At 39.4% G+C, this 23,262-nt stretch overlaps 2 protein-coding genes across 2 annotated transcripts; one reads left to right on the top strand and one right to left on the bottom strand.

Moving 5' to 3' along the window:
- Positions 1 to 3,183: 3,183 nt before the first annotated feature.
- LOC134801945 (uncharacterized) lies at positions 3,184 to 21,627 on the top strand. The gene is made up of 4 exons (XM_063774577.1): positions 3,184 to 3,514; positions 18,809 to 19,003; positions 19,198 to 19,324; positions 21,140 to 21,627. The coding sequence occupies exons 1-4, from the start codon at positions 3,508 to 3,510 to the stop codon at positions 21,567 to 21,569; spliced, it is 759 nt and encodes a 252-aa protein (XP_063630647.1). The 5' UTR covers positions 3,184 to 3,507; the 3' UTR covers positions 21,570 to 21,627.
- On the bottom strand, positions 7,161 to 9,969 carry LOC134801710 (uncharacterized). Its single transcript, XM_063774308.1, has one exon. It carries the CDS (start codon positions 9,954 to 9,956, stop codon positions 7,161 to 7,163), a length of 2,796 nt encoding a protein of 931 aa, XP_063630378.1. The 5' UTR covers positions 9,957 to 9,969.
- Positions 21,628 to 23,262: the final 1,635 nt, after the last annotated feature.

The raw sequence follows: 23,262 nt of genomic DNA, 5'->3' as shown, positions 1-23,262 counted from the left end.
GAAAAACATTGTGTGTAACTCGGGGCGTAATAATATTGCAAACTCGAGTCTATAAATCGCTCTCTCTCGCACTCGTAACTTACTCTCGTTTGCAATATTTAACTTGCGCCCCATGTTGCATAATGTACTATTGTTTTTACCTGACCTATCCATATCCATACTAATATTATAAATGCAGTGTGTCAGTCTGTTACCTCTTCAAGCTTAACCGTTGAACCGATTTGGACAAAATTTGGTATGGAGACAGCTTGGGCCCCGAGAAGTCATTTTCAGTTTTTATCAATCATCATCATTACCATTCCACGCTGACGAAGTCGCGGGCAGAGGCTAGTGTTTAAATAAGATAGGGTTAAGTTTTTAACAATTGACTGCAACTTAAAAAAAACTTGTAGGCAAAATAAACTGGTAGAGATATTGAATAATTTAACGGTTTAGACTCACTTTGTTAGTCACTCGCGCGACATGTTTCGGAGAGCCTAGGTCTCCTTTCTCAAGCACTAACAGTGCGAGCACGTTCACGACGGCCGTGTATTGCGTAGGTAGAGATACTTAAAGATATTGAAAACTAAATTAAAATAATAACCACTAAAAATAAAACTAATGCATAAATAAAATTAATTAATAGTAACATACAACATAGCATACTTAGTGCCTACTTATATACAAGTGCAACAAATAGTGGAATTCGCATCGAGTGTTTTAAATCCACACGAGTTGCAAATTAGGTACCTATTCGCACATGTATCATACAGTCACCTGCAATAATATATCACAAAACGAAGGCCGCTAAAATATCTGACACGATCTTATTTGTAGAGCCACAAGAGCGTGTCACATATTTTTGCGGCCTTCGAAGAGTAACATATTTTTGCAGGTGACTGTACAACGTTATACAGTAAATACCTAATATGGCCCTTTAAGTTTTTGACATAGTTACGTAATGTGCGAATTATCGCACTAGTGCGGTAAAGTAGCACCATAATATGTACCTACTGTAAAACCACTTACGTCAAGAGACTACCCTACAGAACACTCATATTAATACGTATACATACATGCCATGTCGTCTGAACACAGACACTAAACGGTTTCGTGCTAGGGGTGTGCAAAGCCGAATCTCGCTAAGCCGTGTAATTACGCACGTGCATTGTTCAACCCTAAACGCTTCATATTTTCGCTTGACAAGTGACAGGCGGTAAGGCTGTGGCTAAGGGGACACGGAGCGTTTACTTAAACTTTGAAATTAAACTTGGATTCAAAATACGGTGTTGATTTGTTCGTAGAGCCGATTTAAGGTAGGTTCAATATTTTTAAGAGTGGATAAGTAAACTAGAAGATAGAACTAAATAATGTTAGGTTCCAAAAAGTGGTCTTAGTCTCGAAAATAAGAGCACATAGCTTGTCCTAATCCTGAGGGCCTACCGCGAACCACGTTCGACGTGTTGCATCTCTGTCGCACTTGTAAATTCGTACGTAAGTGTGACAGGGAGTGGATCCACTAGACTGTCTCTACATGGAGAAGTTTAGTTACTACTACCTAGATTGTATCTCCCGGGTATGATTATTAGAAAATCTAAGAGATTAATAGAAAAATCTTAATGAGACTACTACTATTTTTAAGTTACAGTATCCTGTTTGTTAGAGACAATTATATAATGTTCAACATATATTAATATTTATGACGCTTTGGCTTGTTAGCTGTAAGTTACAAATGTATACTTAAATAAATAAACAAATTAGTTCGATCCGCTCGACGTAGTGCCGTATCAGTAGCTCAAAGACAGAGAGAAGAACGGAATGGCGATTACTCCACCGACAAGAGCCAGGCTCGTAAGAATTATGATGATGATGAGTTGATCCGCTGAAGGTCAGGCGTAACCTTAGCTAGAACTATCGTCTGTCTGCACCGGAATTCCGGCGCGTCAGCCGGGTCGCACGGCCTTTTCAGATCCAGCGCCGCGCACTGCTAGATTGTTTCTACATGGATAAGCTTATTTACTACATATACTGTGTATATGCAGTCAAAAAATCTATTAACACTCTAACAGTCCACATTAAAAAAAGTACACAAAATAATAGAGTTAGACCACGATAAGTCTGGAACGATTTTTATAGGCAATGCAGTGCAAGTGTTTAAAATGTCAAACTTCCGTGAAATTATTACGTAATAACACTAGCACTGCGTATGTTATCAAAATCGTTGCAGAATTATCTTGGTCTAACTCTAAAAATTCTGCAAGAAAAAAAAAATACCATCAAAAAGATAATGTTATAGACTATATATAGACTATATAGAGTAATCATTTTTGCCATATTAAAGTATAGTTAAAATATTTAGTATAGTATTTATAAAAATAATCATTAGGTACCTTGGTACGCTTACGAAGCCAAGGCATATTTGCTTTGACTGCAGTAAGACAGTGATTCTAGTTTAGTATACCTAGTAATTTACTATTTCCAAATTTATCCCGCTATCGAAGTTACTTCAATGCACCTTATTTTCATAATCAATATCTGGGAGAACGAGCTTTGCTCGGAAAACATAAAAACTCAAAAATGCGCGTTTTGCCAGAGATAAGACGTAGCTAGATCATTTTTCGCCCCCTGTAACCCCCATATACATACCAAATTTCCCGAAAATCGTTAGAGCCGTTTCCGAGAGCCCCGAAATATATGTATATAAACAAGAATTTCTCGTTTAAAGGTATGAGATACTGTAACTAGGTAAGTAAGTACTTAAATATTTACATTAATAAAATAACACCGTTAAAATTACAATCGGACCGATTCGAACTTTAAAATAGGCACGTCAAATATTAGTCTAGATTTGTGTCTAGATACAAATGTTACCCAGTTACTTCAAACACAAAACGTCACTTTTGACACTGACATAACATATCTAATCCATATCGTATCTAGACGTAATATTTGACGTATTTTAAAGTTCGAATCGGGCGAGCGATATTTGTTTTGGTTTCTACAAATAATACCTTAATGTCGATGGCGCTTAAGTCACAACGACGACTCATTTCTATTAAAATATCAGTAATAATGGCCTAAGTGCCAACTATAAAATGATTCATAGATATCAGCATACATACATTTATAACACGATTTACTAACGCAGGTAGCTATTGCATTAATTAATTAATGTAAGTAAGTATATTAATATTAGCCAACACAAAAAGCGAAATCAAAACGCAACATAATTATGAATCATCACAATTTTACGCGCCGCTGCCAAACCGTGCGCCGTGGCGACGTTGCCGTACCGCGCCCGGTCGCCCGGCCCCCGGCCCGGCTAGTGCCTTACCGTCGACCGACGCACCATTACGTTTTGTTTACATTCAAAAATCGCTTAAAACAAGCATATTTATAGCAAAATATTCGTTAAATAAACTTTTAAATAGTAGAAAGTGATTAATTTTCGGTTTAAAAGTGTATTTGTCGTGTATTTGTGGGTACGGTAGCCATTTTGAAAACGGACGCGATCAAAATCGGTTCGCGATGACTGGTATGTAGTATCTTTGACATTAAAGTTATTTGTAGGTCATTTTATTTAAGTATCTATTTGTACTCATTATATTGAAATATAGGTAAAGTAATAGCGTTTAATCTAAAAATAAATGTGACTTATGATATGAATAAAAGCGTGAATTGAAACTGCTTCCATTTAGAACTGTATTGCATGGCGTTAAAGTTGAAATTAAATTGTATGCAGTATTTACACTTTCGTTCTGGGATTCCCTTGACAATGAATAGTTATTATCAATTTTATTGCCACGTGTTACGGTTGTTATTTAAATGGCATTTTAATTGGATTGACACATTTTATTTTAGCTTTTAACGTAAATTGTTTCACTCAAAACAGTCTATTCGATTTTCGAATAAAAATGACTGGAAATTATAGGCATGATACTGAATGAATAATAATGATATTTTATCAAGTTGTTTTTATTCTTTTTACAATTTAAAATAATTATTAGGTAGGTACTTTATAACCATAACGGCAAATAAAATACGACTTTATACAGTAAACAATAAGGTTTAAAATTAAATGTCAAGTGGTTATTATTGACAGGATACGGGTCGTTCTCTCATTTCGTGCAAATCGGTGATGTTCTCTCGATTTGTAAATTTTCTTTTAAATGGTAAATTTTTGGGTTTTCATGCATTGTGGATTCATTTATTGACACTTTTATGCTAAAGGCACCTTCGTAACCTTATTACTTTTCATTTAATAAGACTGGTGGTAATGAACTACGCGCTGGTAATGAAATGGGCATGGATGGTAATTTTATCAGTGGACGGTAATGAAACAAACTTATGAAATCGCAATAAAAAAACTTTATTTAACGAAAATTAACACCATTAATATAATTAACAACATTAAAATCACGTGTCTCAAGCGCTGTGCAGACGATCAAGCCGACTTAACAAATATTCCGGCTTGACATTCGCGACTTATGATTTACCACCTAGCTTGTAGCGATTGTCAAGCACAATTTACGTAATTGAAGACGTATTTCGTATTGTTTATTTATTTAATGTTTACACAGCACTACATCAGTCTTATCACCAACACACTGAGAAACTACATACTTTAATTTAAAATTAACATCCAAATACACTCGACTGCCAATCCATCCACCGCAGCTCCATAAACTCGCAAAATCTCAAGCAAGGGTTATATTTCTAATGTCCGGTACAAAAAGTCTTACAAGCCTCTCTACTAGTTCAAGGCAGTCAGAGTCTCCACGAAAAGCCCAACAAGCTAAAAGTAGTAGGCTTAAGTTGTGCCTCACCTCCAAAAACATGAAGCCCAGGGTTCCTAAAATAAATATTTTTTGGTAATACATCCTAAGGAAATTCTTTTGGACCTTTTCCAATAGTAGAATGTACGTTGACTCGTAAGGGATCCAGGCTATCCAGGACGCCTCCAACTTGCTTCTGACCAGAACATTGTAAAAAACTTTTATGGGGCAAGGGAAATGGAATTCTCTGACGTTGCGAGTGACAAAGCCTAATCTACTGAATCTACAGTGGCAAGTGCTTTGATGTGGTCGTGAAATGTTAGCCGCGTATCGAATATGACCGCAAGATCCTTTACTGAGACGACTCTTGTTATTACAAGAGTCTATTGGCTCAGGTCCAAGAAAATATTGAGCATGTGTAGGAAATAGGGCTCGATTAAAACTACACACTTGACACTTAGCCGCATTGAAAGTCAGTTTGTTATCCCGACTCCATTGGAACAGAGATGAAACATCCTCCTGCAGCAACTTACAATCCTCCTCCTTCTTAACTCAATATACCAATTTAAGATCGTCGGCGTAGAGTAGACAACGAGCGTTATGGATAACCGAGAGCAGGTCATTGACCATTATTCCAAATAGGAAAGGCCCCAAGATTGAATCTTGGCTTTCACCAGAACGAGTATGGTACGGATCTGGTACGAAGTGGCCATGCTGGTCGTTGCGTACTGTGGTTGATCACGCAGATAACTGGCAAAAATGTTAAGCAAATGTGGATTGAACCCAATAGCGTCTAGTTTGTGTAGGAATACATCGTTATCCATACGATTGAAGGCTTTTCGGAAATCATAATACAGGACGTCTACCAGGATACCCATATCCAGATGCTCTGAGATGGTGTAAACCAAGGTCAGGTTAGTTTCCACAGACCGTTTCGCTCTGAAACCATGCGGAGTGTTGCACAGGAATAATATGTATTCACTTGTTTCGACAACGTGCCATGGAGTATGGACTCAAACAGCTTTGCTAAAGCTGAACGAAAAGAATACCTTGACTTTGGGATCGGTCTTACCCGTGAAATCTTCCAATGGTGAGGATATGTACTTGTGGAGAGTATGTACCAGATTAAGCATGAAGTGTATTGGACCATTCTAATGCTCTAAACACCCCTTTAAGATATATGCAGGTACCTACGTAGTCTGGACCAACAGCATAGAAGCCCGAAAAACTTACTTTTGCGTTAAGACCCCTTATCCAGGTACCTAAGTAGTCTGGACCAACAGCATAGAAGCCTGAAAAACTTACTTTGGTGTTAAGACCCCTTACATTTTGGTGAATTAGATCCAGTGAAGGTTTCGAATCAGGATTCCGAACTAAGTATTACTGGTTGGTTTTTGTCTGACTCCCATTGACGTTGGATTTACGAAATGACCACGATTATCGGGCTACATAGTTGGAAATAAACAGGATTCATACATTGTCGAGGGTACTCCTATTTTGAAAGTCTTGGAGTCCCCTTTGAGCTTAAGTTCGTCGACAGTGCACCATGAATAACAGCAGATATGCCCGTATGTCCTCCGATTGTCAAGCTATATTCCACAGATGGATGAACTTGCGATGCTCCATCGCCCTGAGAGGTTTACACCGTTTTTTACTGCTGGTATCAGTTTTCTGAGATTTATCACGCACGGGTTGGGAATTGTCGCTTTTGACAGCGGAGACACTATTATTACTTATCGGCCTGTGTTTATGTTCATGTAGTTTCTGCCTTTTATTCCAAACATTTGCCCCGTTCTCTACCTTATCGTCGACAGGTACCTGATGATTGCAATTCCAACTCACTTAGTCTCTTAGTAACGTGTCAAATTTCTCAGCACAGTCCTTGAGTGCGGTCTGGTATTATATGTAGAGCGGCAGGTTATGTTAATCTACTGCGCTCTAGTTAGATCCATAAATCACCAGTTGGGCTCCCCTATATATTATTACATACAGTTTTAAATGCTTATACCAACATACTATTTATAATAACTTAACCCTCTTTCCATTAAATGCACTGCCTCTAATACATTATCATTACCTTCTAAATTCGTTCATTACCTTCTGTTAACTGTATGGGGTTCGTTTGAAGAAAAGGCCGACTTCTAACACGATGATGTATTTCGGAAAAAACACAATTACAAAAAATGTCACGAGATCGTATGTGCATAGGCTCGCGGCCAGCAGCGGACTGCCTGGCGGCGCATGGTAACAGGTTGCATTAGACATGCTACAAACAAATATCAACCTTAAGACTAAGGAATTAAAAGCTAATTTAACACGACTATGGTTTTTCATAAGTAAAACATAACTAGGTACAGATATAACGAGCGCATCGCCAACACTCCCCACCCCAGTGCTGTGTCAGCACTAATCAGCTAAAGAGATAGGTGCGATGCGTGCCGCAGACCGGCGCCAAGTCCCAGTCCTGGTCTTCACCTCCGCCAGCCTTATGCGCCCGTCCTTACCGGCAAACACCTGAGTGACCAAACCTTTTGGCCACATGTTCCGAGGAGAGTTCGGGTCCACAACAAGGACGAGGTCGCCGACTTGCAGCGGCTTCCTTTCTTCGTGCCATTTCCTTCTTGGTATGAGGTCTGGTAGGATCTCCTTCATCCACCTCTGCCAGAACATATCGGTTAGCCGCTGAGCTGTACGCCAATGTTTCCGCAGGTACAGGTCAGAGCCGTCAAAGGAACCGATAATAGGCAGATTTGACGACGTGCCAAGGAGGAAATGGTTCGGTGTGAGTGATTCCACACCTCCATTTTCTACAGAGACGTGCATCAAGGGACGACTGTTCACTATATTCTCGACTTCCGCCATAAGCGTACTTAACACCTCGTCCCGTGGTGCACGCTCATTTAAAATTACTTTGAGAGACGTTTTTACACTACGGATTAACCTCTCCCACGCCCCACCCCAATGGGGGCTAGCGGGAGGGATAAAAGTCCACTCCATACCTTTGTTGGCACCGTAGCTTTTCAGCTCTTCGGCGTTCAGTTCCTGCATCGATCGCTGCAGCTCAGTACAGGCGCCACGCAGGTTTGTCCCGTTATCAGAGAACAGGTGTGATGGCCAGCCACGCCTGGCCGCCATCCGACGCAGCGACATTATCAGCGAGTCCGAAGTCAGAGAGGAGACTAGCTCAATGTGGATCGCACGCACCGTCAGGCAAGTATACAAAACTCCATACCTCTTCTCGCGGCGTCGTCCCACGACGACCTCCATCGGTCCGAACAAGTCTAAACCGCAGTATGAGAATGCACGCTGATGGTGTGTCATTCGTGCCTTTGGTAAGTCCCCCATTCGCGGAATACGCGGTTGACACTTACGGATTCTGCACAGCATACAGGATGATGCTATGAACTTAACGGTTGGTCTTAGACGTAAGATCCAGAACCGTTGTTTTACCTCATTAACTATGGTTTCTTGGTTCCCGTGCGCCAGCTTCACGTGATAATCTCGGACGATCAACTTACTCACCTGATGCCGACCATCGAGTATCACAGGCCTCTTAACATCAATAGGTACGTCTGTTACAGCGTCAATGCGGCCGCTCACTCGCAGCAGACCATGTTCGTCAAACACCGGCGACAGAGAGAGCAATCTACTAGAGCGTTGCAATGGCTTACCATTATTAATATTGACGATATCTTCGCCGAAGGACTCCGCCTGTGCGTGCTGTATAAGCAATCTTTCAGCTCGTTCCATAGTGCCGCAGTCGACTTGACCATGAATACCTTTACATCTGTCGATAAACGCTAGTACCGTAGCTGTGGCCCGCTTCAAGCGTAGCCAAGAAGAAAACCGCAATGGGTCCGGTATAGCCAGTCCAATTGAACCCTCATGTACGACAGCAACACATTCAGGCGACGCGGCGTCTGACTGTGACAAAATCACATCTTTTGGCCACAAGGATACGTCTTCATATAAAAAATTCGGACCCGCGAACCATTTATCTAGTTGAGCGTGATCGAAACTCTCCCGCGTAGCTAAATCCGCTACATTTAGCTTTGTAGGTATATAATTCCACTCGTCTACGCGGGATAACTCATCGATCTCGCCCAACCGGTTCGCTTCGAACGTTTTATATGAGCGCATATTGTTACGCACCCAGTGCAAGACAGTCGAACTGTCGCACCAAAAGTAACGCCGCTCGGGAACTATCTTGTGCTCCTTACCTATCGTATTAGCCAGCCTTGCGGCTAATAGTGCAGCTTGTAACTCGGCCTTAGGTATTGTCAATGGCTTTACAGGCATAACCTTACATTTACTGGCAATAAAGGCAACTTTAATACTACCATTTATCTGCCAACGCCAATAAGCTACAGTACACATAGCCCGAGTACTACTATCACAAAAAACATGCAATTGTAAGTTGTTATAACCTACCTTTGCCGTGCGCGTAGCGCTTGTAGCTCCTGCTACGGATTCGTAGGCCTTCGTAGCGCATGACGTAGGCGCACCGTTGCCAGGCGCGTACGTCGATAGCGGCAACGTCGCGCTCGGGGTACCAGCAGATGCTGCGCTCCGGTGATCTGCTGTCTCGCTTACTCGCACAGATGGAGACTCGGCATCTCCGTGGCTGTGATTGCGAACAGCTGATTGATAGCACCTTGGTATACGTATGTCGCTAATTACCTTAAGTAGGTCAATCCATTTTCGCCACTTGTTGTAAATAGCATCCGGAATGTAATCATTCCAGTCTATATTTAACCGCCAGGTATCCTGCAGCATTATTCGACCCTGAATGGTAAAAGGAGATAAGAATCCTAAAATGTCGAAAATAGACATTATTACCCTAAGCATAAGACGCTTTGTAGGACGCTCATCACCGTTGACAATACTTTCGGGAATCCGTTTTAATGATAAGTCGAATGTCAACTTATCATCGGCTGGGTACCATATTAGCCCGAGAGTACGCTCACCTTGTTGCTGCTGATCGACTTTAAACCTTACGGCCGCAGTCCCTAAGGTTTGATTTGGCAGACTATTTAAAACTGAGACACTGTTGCTAGTCCAGTTTCTCATCTCGAAACCGCCGGCACTGTGAATAGAATTTATATTTCTTACCATTTTGATGGCCGAGGCTTCGTCTGCAAAACTGTCTATGTAGTCATCTACGTAATGCGAGTTACATATCGCATCGACAGCTTCTGGCATAGTTGACTCGAACCGTCGCGCGTTCAATTTTTTTATAAACTGACTAACAAATGGACTGCAATTAGCCCCAAACGGAAGTGATGTCATTACATACGTTTTTAATTCGTCAGTAGGCTCGTCCCTCCATAGGAACCTTAAAGCGTGTTGATCTTCGGCCCGAATCTTGATCCTTAAAAACATATCTTTGATGTCACCTGTTACTCCAATCTTGTTTTCCCTAAAGCGTAACATAATACCAAATAGCGATGACAACAAATCGGGACCTGTTAATAAGAAATCGTTTAAACATAAGCCATTTACCTTATTTGCTGAGTCGAAGACCAAGCGCAGACGCTTTTTGTTGACGTTGTCTACTCCAAAATGAGCGAGATACCATGTTTTGGGTCTCACCTGGGTATCTGACAGTTCAGATGCGTAATCATTTTGAAGTAAGTGAGCCACGCGCTCCCGATACCTTTCAGCAAAACCAGAGTCTTTAGTCATTTTCTTTTCGATACCTTTCATCCTTTTAAGAGCGCTAGGATACGAGTCAGGCATGGATGGGTGGTCCTCCTTCCAGGGCAGGCCGACGTGCCAGCGGCCGGCGCGCAGCTCAGCGGACTGCTGCAGCTGCACCACCGCGCGCGCGTCCTGCGCATTCTGCCGCGGCGCGCACGTCACGCCCAACGTGTCCAACTTGAATGACAGGCGGATCTCCTCGTGGATCTGCCTTAACAGATCGAGACCCTCTGAGGTATCCGTCGTGTGCTCCGACTCTGAAATAAAAAGGTTAGACTCGACCTGCGTGGGCGGGCGGACACCCTGCGGCACGTACACCTTCCCATGAGCGCACCAACCCAAGGGAGTGAGGCTAGCATAACCCTCGTTATTTTTACCCTCTCTAACTTGTAAAGGCATCATTAAATGATAGTTATCTTGACCTATTAAAATCTCAGGTTTTGAATCGGAAGTACATAATTTATCTTTTATATCTTTTAAGTGAGCAAAGTTAGTACATTTTAAAACTGATAGACTTTGCAACGGTACACTCAAGTCATCGACACTACGCACTCTTATATTATGCACCTTATTGTCTATACCCGTAATGTTCACATTCACAATGGTAGATTTGCGCACTAATTCGCTGCCGACAAATGCACCTTGTGTGCAAAACGTGCTAGTACGTCCACTTAATCCCGCGCGCCGCGCTAATTTCGAACTTATTAAACTAACCGAAGAACCACCGTCCAATAAAGCCGTAGTCGAAAACACACCGTTAGGTCCATTAACGCTGATACGCACTACTTTGAGCAACACCCTTTTATCACTTGCGTTAATATGCGTCAAAGTCTCAGGAACCGATTTGGATTCGAGATCTTGCTGCGTTGACGCACTCGTAGTAGGAGATGTTGTAGATCTCGAAGGGCCCGATGATGATGATGACGCAAGCGGTACCTCGCTCTTGGTTACCGTGTAGTGCAGAAGTCGATGATGTGCTTCGCCACAATCGTCCTTATCGCAAGCAGGTGCAAGGCACGATTCTCGTTCGTGTTTAGATAATAGGCATTTGTAACATAGCCCGTTTTTTCTAACGAATTGCCACCTCACTTTGCGCAGCGCTCGTTTAAACTGTTTACAATCAGTTATCTTGTGAACAGATGTTCGGCAAAAAAGGCATTTCTTATCACTTCCTTCGCCGTGCACTAATATTGTGTGGTTACGTGCGTTATTAGTGTCTGAGGTTTTATGTTTATAATTCTCACTTTTTGTGGCCATATAGGTACTTGCAGTGGTTGAAATCTTGACTGCCTCTTCGTTAAGAAAGTCAGACATGATGACCAATCTAGGTTTTTTACCATCTTTGATTAAACTGAAGCTGTAATCTGACCACTTCGATATTAGTACTGTCGGCAGCTTAGATAAGATTATGGAAACTATGTTTACCCCCTGTAGGTGCTCCTCTTGACCGACTGCTCGTACTGCTTCCACGTAGTTTTGAACTTTTAATGCGAACGTAATAATATCTTTGTGGTAATCTTGGTGCAATGGTTGAAGCTTTTTAATGTCGTACAAAACGCGGGAAATGATGCACTCGGAGTTACCATATCGTAGTTCCAACGCCGACATAACTTTCTCAGGTGACGTGGCACTTATGAACAAAGCGTTGACTGCATCCTTAGCGGCTCCGCGCAAACATTTTCTAAGCCTCCAAAGGTTCTCCTTATCGGTGAATTTACATAACTCAGTGGACTCGTAATATGCTTGTTTAAACTGCAACCATTCTAAATAATCGCCAGAGAACTCGGGGAGATCTTTGGGTGTGCTGAGTCGACTGAGCAGGCTGGTATTCGGTGCACTGGCAGTGGAGATGTTCTTCACAGCATCGGCCATAACTTGTATCGCATTGTTGAGTGCCATGACGGTGCCGTCGGGCGGCGGCAGCGGGGCGGCCGGCACGGGCGCCGGGGCTGGCGCGGGCGTGGCGGCGCGTGGCGCTGGACCGGGTTCGGGCGGTAAACGTGACACTTGCTGATGCAACTCACCCATATTTATGCCATTATCGGGGGCTGGCTGCAGGTCGTCTTGCGGTTCCAAGTTGCTCTGATTTTCCACCCAGTTTGCAACGTGACTTCGAGAATAGCTCCTTCGACTTACTTGTGAACCGTACTCTTGTTCCTCGTCGTCAAGCTCTGCTAACTGAGCATCTAGAGTCTTATCGATGATCTCCATCTGTATGGCAGCTTTTTGTTTTGCGGCTTCTAACAAAAGTTGCTTCTTCTTTGCTGTTCTAGAAGCCGATGAAGTTCTTGAGCCCTTGCTGCTAGAAGCTTTGCTGGCATACGAAGCAGAAGTATGAAGCATTTTCTTGCGAAATTCTGCCGCGGTTGGTTCAGATTTTACGCTACCCTCTATTGTTTTTGTGATAGCTAAATCTTTCGAAATACTTGAAGCTGGCTTAATTTCTTCCAACCTGGCTGTAGAACTATGACCATAACGTGCTTCACTCGGCTCGCCATTTAGGGACATTCTTTGTTCTTCTTCTAGAAGCCTCCTTAATTGTTCTGCACGACGCGCTTTCGACCCACGCGTTTCTATCGTGGTCGGGGTACGGTCCATGGATCCGGCTCGAAGGACCACTTTGTTAACTGTATGGGGTTCGTTTGAAGAAAAGGCCGACTTCTAACACGATGATGTATTTCGGAAAAAACACAATTACAAAAAATGTCACGAGATCGTATGTGCATAGGCTCGCGGCCAGCAGCGGACTGCCTGGCGGCGCATGGTAACAGGTTGCATTAGACATGCTACAAACAAATATCAACCTTAAGACTAAGGAATTAAAAGCTAATTTAACACGACTATGGTTTTTCATAAGTAAAACATAACTAGGTACAGATATAACGAGCGCATCGCCAACACCTTCCCTGACAAAATTGGAAGGAAAAGAAATGAATGAAACAGATATGAATGAAGTTTTGGAAGTTTTCGTCGCCTAGGTCGGTTGATATCAGACCTTGATTTCGCAGAATAAGCCACCCGAAAGGCAACCCTAAAACACATCAATTAAGTATAATGTTAATAATGTACAATTGGTACTTACTGTATAAATCACTAGATGGCGATGAAGATTTATCTGAACCACACTCCTTCCCGACACGAGAGAACGTAGGTATTTTCGTCAAAAGTAACATACGGACGACCGCTGTGGTAGCACGCGGCCAACTGACTGACGAACAATGTGTTGTATCCGCGGGAAGTGCTATATACCCTTGCTATATAGCAAAATATAGCTAATCCATTTCTCGCGTCGGTAATGAAGAAAATGCTTGGACCATACACTTATAAGGCTGTATAGTTTTATTGTTAATTTCTTAGAGTATAATATTATGCGATATAAAACATAACTAAATTACTTGTTTACTCAACCAAAAAGAAGTTTTCTATTTTTAGTATCTTAAGGTTCAAATGGAGGTCAAAGTATAGCTTCACGCGATACGTGCAGAGAGGAATGAAAATAGTGGGGGTTAATTGTAAATATAGAGAAAATAACCACCTTTTTAGGATTGTTCATGGCGGGCCCATATACTTTAGGTCCTATGTTACAACCTTGCATTGACAGGTATTCGAAAACACCAACACATTTTTGGTAAATTGCAAATAATACCGATTTGCACGAAATGCGAGAATGACCCACCCACTAACTACTAAGTGCATTTATAGTTGTCAATTAGTGTCATCAGGTAGAGCTAGAAGGCCAATTCGACTTGTTTTCATGATGGCTCGTGACTTGACTGCAATATTGTGATTTTTCTAAGAATAGGAGCTAAACTGTGGAATTAGGTACCTAACTATCGCCTGCGTTATTTCCGGACCGATACGACCTTCAATAAAAAGCGTACTCCCATCTTAAATTGCGGCAGCGCGCTTACAATGCCCCTGGTGAAGCGGGTGTCCATGGACGACGGTAACCGCATACCATTAGGCGATTCGCCTTTCAATTTGCCTCTTATATCATAAAAAAAGAAAAGCATTTAAATAATAGACTCTGATGTCAGTGTACAGTCATCTGTAATAATATGTGACATAGCGAAGGCCGCAAAAATATCTGACACAATCTTATTTGTAGAGCCAATAAGAGCGTCTCACATATTTTTGCGGCCTTCGAAGAGTAACATATTATTGCAGGTGACTGTACATACGAATTGGCCTGTCAGATAATTGTCTTTATTTCTTTTCAATTATAATATCTTAAGGCGCGGTGTGTAGTAAAATGCGCTTTTTTGTCACCATATTTACAGACTTTTACAAGGATTTCATGCATTATTTTCTAGTATGTATAACTTCAGTCCTTGAACTACGTTATTGCTTGTCAGAAACACGACGGCTCATAATTTTCTCGATAGAATCTTAAGTTGAAAACATGCCTAACACTGTCTTTATTTCCTTATGTTAGAAGTACTACGACGAAAATGTATATGAAACTTACTTCAGTCGATAGCTTTTAAGTAAATCTTCATTATTGCTTGTCCTTTAATCGAAACGTTAATGTTTTCATTCACCATTTGATGAATTCAACATTTTGCTTAAATACTAAATTACACCCTACGCGGCAATACCTTGCGCCCATTCCTCACGCCAGTACGCCCGTGACCACTGTCGGCGTCGGACCTATGCTAGTTTAGCGGACGTTTCATAAAATGGGTAATCACAGTATAAATATGCAAATATGTTATACACACAATGTTTTTCAACATGCTTACGAAGAAAAGCAAAATAATTCTTAAATACGGTGACATTTCAGACATTCGTCCGTCATATTGTCATTTTATAACAAGTTGGGCAGCAAAGGCACACACCCATCTAACCAATCCGGAATTCAGTCACGATTGATAAATTGTGTAAACATATTTTAAAAGGCTATAAAATTAATCAAATTGAATAATTTTTAAACATAGATATACAAGATTCAAATATTTTAGACTGGTCATATTTTTCATAATATCGATTTCGACTGGCAAATCGTATTACTTTTTGGCAACCGGGTTTTTTAACCTAATTAGACCCCGCTGAATCAGAATTTGCCGGTTGCTTGATCGAATTCTTGACCGGAAGTGAGATATTTGATATTAAAGGACCCTTTTTTTTAGTTTTTCGTAAATAACTCTTAAACGGTGGCGCATAGCAAAACATTTTCTATTACATAAGTAATCTGCATAAAATTGCCTACAAGAAAGATTTAGTACAATTTTTTGCTAGGATCAATATTCAAAGAGATATTAACGCGGGAAATTCAATTATAATCACTTCTAAGGTCCCTTTTTTTAGTTTTTCGTAAATAACTCGTAAACGGTGGCCAATATCAAAAAATGTTGTAAAACGTTAATAATTTACACAAAATTTTGTACAAAAAAGATTTAGTATACTTTTCGCAGGGATCAATATTTAAAAAGATAATAAAGAAGGAAAGTTAATTATAATAAATTCTAAGGTTCCTTGTTTGTATTTTTTCGTTAATAATTTGAAAACTATGCCTCATTGCAAAAAAAATCTTATACATAAATAACAACTTACCCGCTGCTTTGTCTTCTTAGGGTTCCGTACCCAAAGGGTAAAACGGGACCCTATTACTAAGACTTCGCTGTCCGTCCGTCCGTCCGAGTTGAAATTTTCACAGATGATGTATTTCTGTTGCCGCTATAACAACAAATACTAAAAACAGAATAAAATAAAGATTTAAGTGGGGCTCCCATACAGCAAACGTGATTTTTGACCAAAGTTAAGCAACGTCGGGCGTGGTCAGTACTTGGATGGGTGACCGTTTTCTTTTTGCATTTTTTTCCGTTTTTTTTTGCATTATGGTACGGAACCCTTCGTGCGCGAGTCCGACTCGCACTTTCCCGGTTTTTTTTAATATTGATCCTAGCGAAAAGTGTCCTACATGTTTCTTGTAGGAAATTTTATGTTTATTATTTATGTATAAGATTTTTTTTGCTATGAGTCATACTTTTCAAATTATTAACGAAAAAATAAAAACAAGGAACCTTAGAATTTAATATAATTAACTTTCTCTCTTTATTATCTTTTTAAATATTGATCCCTGCTAAAAGTGTACTGAATCTTTTTTGTACAAAATTTTGTGTAGATTATTAACGTTTAACAAGATTTTATTTACGAGTTATTTACGAAAAACTAAAAAAAGGGACCTTCACCCCCCCCCCCCCCCCCCTCACCCCCACACCCTCAGCACACCCGCTAAGCTCGAGGACATTAAGTATGGTTATCTGGACACCACAAGGTATAACTGTGCCAATTTTCAAGAGCTATTAACAAACTCGAATGTCGAAGTAGAAGTGTTTTTTGTCATTACAATCTTTAAATGCTTGACTTTTACTCGTCAATTCAAAATTAGAAAAATAGTAAGTATTACAGTTAGAGTTATAAATTGTTATAATTCTTTCTTGTGAAGACAGCTAATTTTATGTACTTATTGGAGCTATGCATAACTCAATAGTCCCACAAATTATCTTAGCTTTGCTAGTATTCTTCCTTATTTTCACTACCTACTTGCCCGAAATTGACTGCTAGAGTTAGACCAAGTCTGCAAAGATTTTGATAGCATAGGCAGTGCAAGTGTTATTCATAATTTCATAGAAGATTGACGTTTAAAATAACACTTGCACTGCGTGTGCAATCAAAATCGTTGCAGATTTTTCTTGGTCTAGCTCTATTACATTTTTAATGTCTATTAGTATAAGTACTATTTTTTGTCTCATAATAATTTGGTATCATTTGATTAGATTCTCAGTTTGTCGCGGTATACACTTATATTGTATATAATTAATAATTATTTACACTCACCGTCTTACCTACCATTTTTAATTTCATTAAGTACTCATCAAAATTCGAATTTGCTAATAAATCTTATTCAATATTAATTGCCGGAAAAAATCCCGGAACTGACAATTCAGAATACCGATGTCGTCAGAATAAGGACGTAGACGTGCTGCACGGGAATGGTGCGGTGCGCCGCGCGGGGCGCCCGCCTGTCCGCTCTACCACGCGTCTGCTTCACCCCCTTGAAAACGTAAAACTCGAGTATAAGAGCGCCTTAATGTTTTTATTTAAATCATGTCATAATTGAGTTCATAAACAAATCAAACAAACAATTGATTTACATCAACAAAATACCTACGATTGTTTCGCATGTAAGCAATTTGAAATTAACCGTATTGGTATAGAAATAAAGTTCAATTTCCAGTGAACACGGATGGACTATTATTATCAATGTTATGTTATGACACTTATGACTAAACCGTAATCGTGACGCATGATGATAGGGATGTGACGTAGTCAATAAAGTATTCGGAATGTAGTAACAGGTTATGAGTTTGATCTGGATTTGTTATGTCATGAACATGATCTGTCAGTGTCGGTAAAGCACATGTAACAACTCTGAATTGGCAAGCGTCCATAGGCTACGGTGACTGATAACCGTCCGGCGGGCAGTATGCTTGTTTGATACGGACGTGGTATTAAAAAAAAGTGTGAAAATCGATGTTAATTCGCCCCCGATTTTTGAGATTTGCGGCAGCAATGCAGTTGGCAGTAATGTCGCGCCGCAATGCTGCTGCAGCAATGCGTTACCACAGGAAACGTCAAATTTTATATAAATTTCTCGGTAAAATGACCTTTTTGACGTTTCCTTTCAGCGCCAAATTTTGAAGAATTTATCAGACTTTATCAACTTTAATAATTATATATTTTAATTTTTAATTATATTTTATAAAGTGGTTCAATTGACCCCATTCCACCCTAGCAAGTATTAATCACCAAGTAAGTTTAAATTGTGGTTAGTATTTAAATCTGACGTGATTTATGAAGGAGCTTGATAGGTTAGTTAAATCTCATTAATATTACGAGTTAATTAATGATATCTTATTACCTTACTTAATTAAATAACTACCCTGTGCAAAAGGCTATTGCCAATTAACATTTAATACGATTACCATACAAATGCATCAGAATATTACAATCCATCCATCGTCCTGGGCTTGAAGCCTGGGATCCGCCCGGTAACATAATCTCAATAATATACTATAGGACATTCTTGCACAAATTGACTAAGCCGCATAGTAAGCTCAAGAAGGCTTGTGTAAATACATAGAAAACACCCATGACTCAAGTCAGGAGTCAGGAACAATTAACTATGCTCATCACACATACCTATCAATGGACTTACCGGGATTCGAACCCAGTACCATTGGCTTCATAGGCAGGGTCACTATCAACTAGGCCAGACCGGTCATCAATTTACTTTATAAATTTTCGGTATTTTATTATTATAAATTCATGCCTGTTTTTTCTTGTTTCAGACATCGAACCAATATCCTTCACGTACAAGAACACAAAACAGCTAATAGAACTAGTCCAAGCGCGTCCTTGTCTATGGGACAGACAAGCCCCTGATTATAAGGACAGATTGGCGAGAGACAGGGCCTGGGGCCAGATATTTGAGGAGTTGGACCCGCAGTTTACGGAATACAGTGCTACCTCTAAACAAGACATAGGTAATGGATCAACTTCATATTACTAGCACAATATCTTCCTATCTCTGTCCCACTCTAACTATAGGTACTATGTTTATGTGAGGGCCATAATTTTGCCGATGGTTCAATTAACCCCGGTTCACCCTCTTACAATTTCGTAAAGATTTTCCATATTTTTTTGTGTTATTTCGATAGAAGATATTATTTTGTAACAGGTACAACAATAACGAAGAAATGGTACAACATCAGGGACTCGTACGTGAAATCTTTGAAACCAGACTACCTTGGACGTCGAAACCGTCCGTACATACACGCGGAACTACTTCGATTCTTAGACGATTGGTAATTAATATTCTCACTCCGGTCGAATTGCATTCTGATAATTATACATGGGCCCATTTCTCGAACGGTATTAGTCTAATATTATTAGTGTGTAATGGGTGCATTACATTTGTTATAGTTACTTTTCATATATTATAGTTTGATATATCGTTATTTTGAATAACATAATAAATGGCATACTACCGTAATACCTAATTAACGGTATACATAATGTTATTATTGGTATAATGGTCATTAGGTATATTTACACTTCGTCTAATATACATTGCCATAATTATTACATACTCTAAAGCATATTATTTGTTATAACAGTGACATCACATAAATATTTATGTGGCATAATAGTTGCATGACATAAATGGGTTAGGTTAGGTTGGAACTGCGACTCCGCATAAACGAATAACTACCTAACAAAAGGAGGGTTAGGTTAGGTTAGAACTTTGACCCTCCGTAGAATAAAATACTCTAGGAAAAAAGTGGTTTAGGTTAGGTTTGAACTGCGGCCCCCGCAGAACGAAAACCGTGAAAAAATTGGTTAGGTTAGGTTAGAACTGCGGCCTCCCTAGAATGAAATAGCTAGCAAAAGCAGTAGTCTGCGTACTAGTTATAAAAAGTATGTAAAACTTTACGTTAGGGGCTGTCCATAAATTACGTCATCGATTTTTGACGATTTTTGACCCCCCCCCCCTATAATCATCCAAAAATCATGCTTCAAATGACCCCATTTCCTCCTACTTCATGCTACCGTCATCCGATGTCCAGACCCCCCCCCCCTAATTTGAAATGACGTAATTTATGAATAGCCCCTTATCGGTAAATGAAATATGACAAAAAATGTTATACAATATATGTATTTATACTTGATAAAATTGTATGAAGTATTACGTTATACAAAAATATAATATAACAAATGTCATTATAAAATATGTCTATATACTATTTGAAAATTATATTACATTAGGCATTATATCAATGACAGTTTAGATGAAATCACAATATAATAAAGGAAACGTATAATAAAAATTACATTATAACATACAATAATATATCAAGTGGCGTTATAACAAATGTATGATAGTTTTTTTATAATTATATTAAGCATTACACACCCGTGTGTAATGTTGCCATACGATTTGACAGTTCGTGGACTAATACTATTATTATTTATTATTTATTTATTTATCATATAACAATACAAGATTGTGTTAGACTAATATCGTTCGTGAAATGGGCCTGAGGAGCTCTAGAACTGTGGCCCATTAAGAGAACGGTCCCAGAGGCCATTTTCTCGAACGGTATTAGTTTAATTATTAGTCTACGAATTGAAAAATCATATAGATTGCCATGACAGTACACCAATAATATTAGACTAATATCGTTCGAGAAATGGGCCCTTGGAGTATTTCTAATTTAGTTAAATTTTATTAATAATTAATAGTGCTGTTCAATATTGCTTTCGTTAACAAGCATTGTATTACAGTGATTATATACTAAACAGCTGTTTACATACATTTTTATTAGTGTAGGATATAGAGTTTTAAAATAAAAGTTTTCTCTCTTGCTAATAGTTAACATCTGTGTGGTCATATAATTTCGAATTTTAATTGAATTAATTCTATTCGTTAGCTATTTATTGGCTTACATAATTATTAAAATAGTATTCAATAAATGAAATATAATGTTATTTCCACTATGGTATTGTCAAAATTGTACCTACCTCGACATGTAACAATTGTTATTAAATATATTTCATTTCATTTCATTTCGTGTAAAAATATCATTATTAATAAATGTTTTATATGTTTTGCTCCATAGCTATATTGAAAAACTCAACACCAGCTTTCTGACCAAACAAATAAGAAATCCAGAAGATTATGATGAATTAGAAACTGGAGATCAAGAAGCAGATGATGCAGAACCTTGGGAACAGAAAGTATTCGTCACTTTAGAAGAAGAACCAGCACAGAAGAGAGCAAGAACAGAATACAGCCCAGAGCAAAGAGAAAAAACAAATGAAGAAGATATCATATCTGTCCTTTCTAGTCTAATACAAAAGGAAGAGGACGAAGATAGAGCGTTTTTCAAATCGATAACGCCTTCAGTTAAAAAGTTGTCTGAGAATTCGAAATTAAAGTTTAGAATTGAAGTTTTGAAGTTGATAAAGAATTTAAGGGCCAAAGATAAGGATGAGAGCAAAACGGAGGAATCAAATACCACTGATAGTGATATAAGTGATAGTGAATAAGTACTTAAGTGTTGATTGTTTTATGAATAATACTATGACCATCGAAAAAAGGATGGTACGGCCGTGCCTCTTTGTTTTGCTCGACTTGGCGGCTCTGCCGTGCCCCCAGATAATATATCTGTCAATTCAACTGCTTTTTGTTTTATTGCCATACTTAAGTATTTTTAGAGAATGTTTTTGATTTTGACCACTAGATGACAGTTACTTCAACGCGCAAGAGTTCTCTAACTATCACGGTTCATGGCCTGGTGACAGACAGACAGACGGACGGACAGTGGAGTATTAGTAATATGGTCCCGTTTACCCTTTGGGTACGGAACCCTAAAAAGAAACTGATTTGATTTGTAGTCAAATATCCTATAAGCGTCTATAGGTAGACATCCTATAGAATCCACAAGCTAGCCAGGATCCGTGTAAATGCTACACTTATTAGGTTTAAAAGGAAACCAAAGGACGGAAAAGCCAATAGCGAGCCTTAGAGAAAACTACGTTAGTTCAAATAGTTCACCACTTTCCGCCGCAGTAGATATATGATACTCAGTAACCGCATAAGTTTATAGTAAGGATTATTTTAAAAGGATAGAAAACCAATAGCAAGCCTTGGAGGAAACTACGTTATACTCCGTGTATTCTAAAATGCGTTATTTGACACATGTAACTCACAACAGCAATACAACGTAAAATGTCAACGAAATCACAAAGGAAGACCATTGCACTGCGAACGTTTACGTTCTACGTCTTTTTTATTTATTTTAGGGTTGGCCGGACACCACTGTTATGAATCGGTAGTCGTCTAAGTAAAGCGATATGAATTTTTCAATTTTTCTTTTTTCTTTTAATAAAAATAAGGAAAAGGTGGATAATTAACTGTAAATATGGATATATTTATCGACACCTAACAGACAACAAATTTCGACACAGAAATAACATAAATAAACTTTAAAATAGATCCCCAGTTAGTTTCGATTTTGACGATGGGTGCGCCCTACTCGGTCGGTGTATTAAATGCATTTACCTTGCGGGAAAACCATATAATTCTAGCTTTATTTAAATCTCAAATAAAAATTCATTATACGTCACAATTCGATACCTCAGTCAAGGTGCCATCCAATCGTAATCGCTTGCTGTGACAATCGATTTGGGTTAGTTACATCTCTATAAACGTCAGTCATAATGTGTCAAATAACGCATTTTAAAATGCACGGAGTATATAATAGTTCCCCACTTTTCACTGCACTACTAATGCTGCAGTATTGCCGCGTGCGTTGCTGCCGACTAGATATGCGCAAAACGCTTCATTGAGTTGAAAAGATTGATTCATATCTTGCGCTCGCGGTGATATATGTCACTCATTTCGCTCACTTCGCTCAGTGGATCTGTAGACTATATTTTTCAAGAGTGAGTAGAGGGAAATGTCAATCAATCAGATACACACAGCCATAAGTGCGACCAAGATGGCGAATCACGCGATACGATCCCGCCACGTTTTCCCGACATCCTCCGAATTCTTCCGAACCGCTCCGAAACCTATTCGCTTCATCTCACTCGCTCCTCGCTCATCACGACAAGCCGGCTCATTCGAATCATGAGTGGGAAAGAGCGCGCAAGGAACACTGAGATAGATGAGCGACTGAGCGAGTTATATCACCAGTGAGTTGAAGAGTGAGCGAGTTCAATGAAAATATATATGTAT

The sequence above is a fragment of the Cydia splendana genome, chromosome 23, assembly GCF_910591565.1.
Source record: "Cydia splendana chromosome 23, ilCydSple1.2, whole genome shotgun sequence".
NCBI lineage: Eukaryota > Metazoa > Arthropoda > Insecta > Lepidoptera > Tortricidae > Cydia > Cydia splendana.
This window is presented reverse-complemented; position numbering and strand designations above follow the sequence as displayed.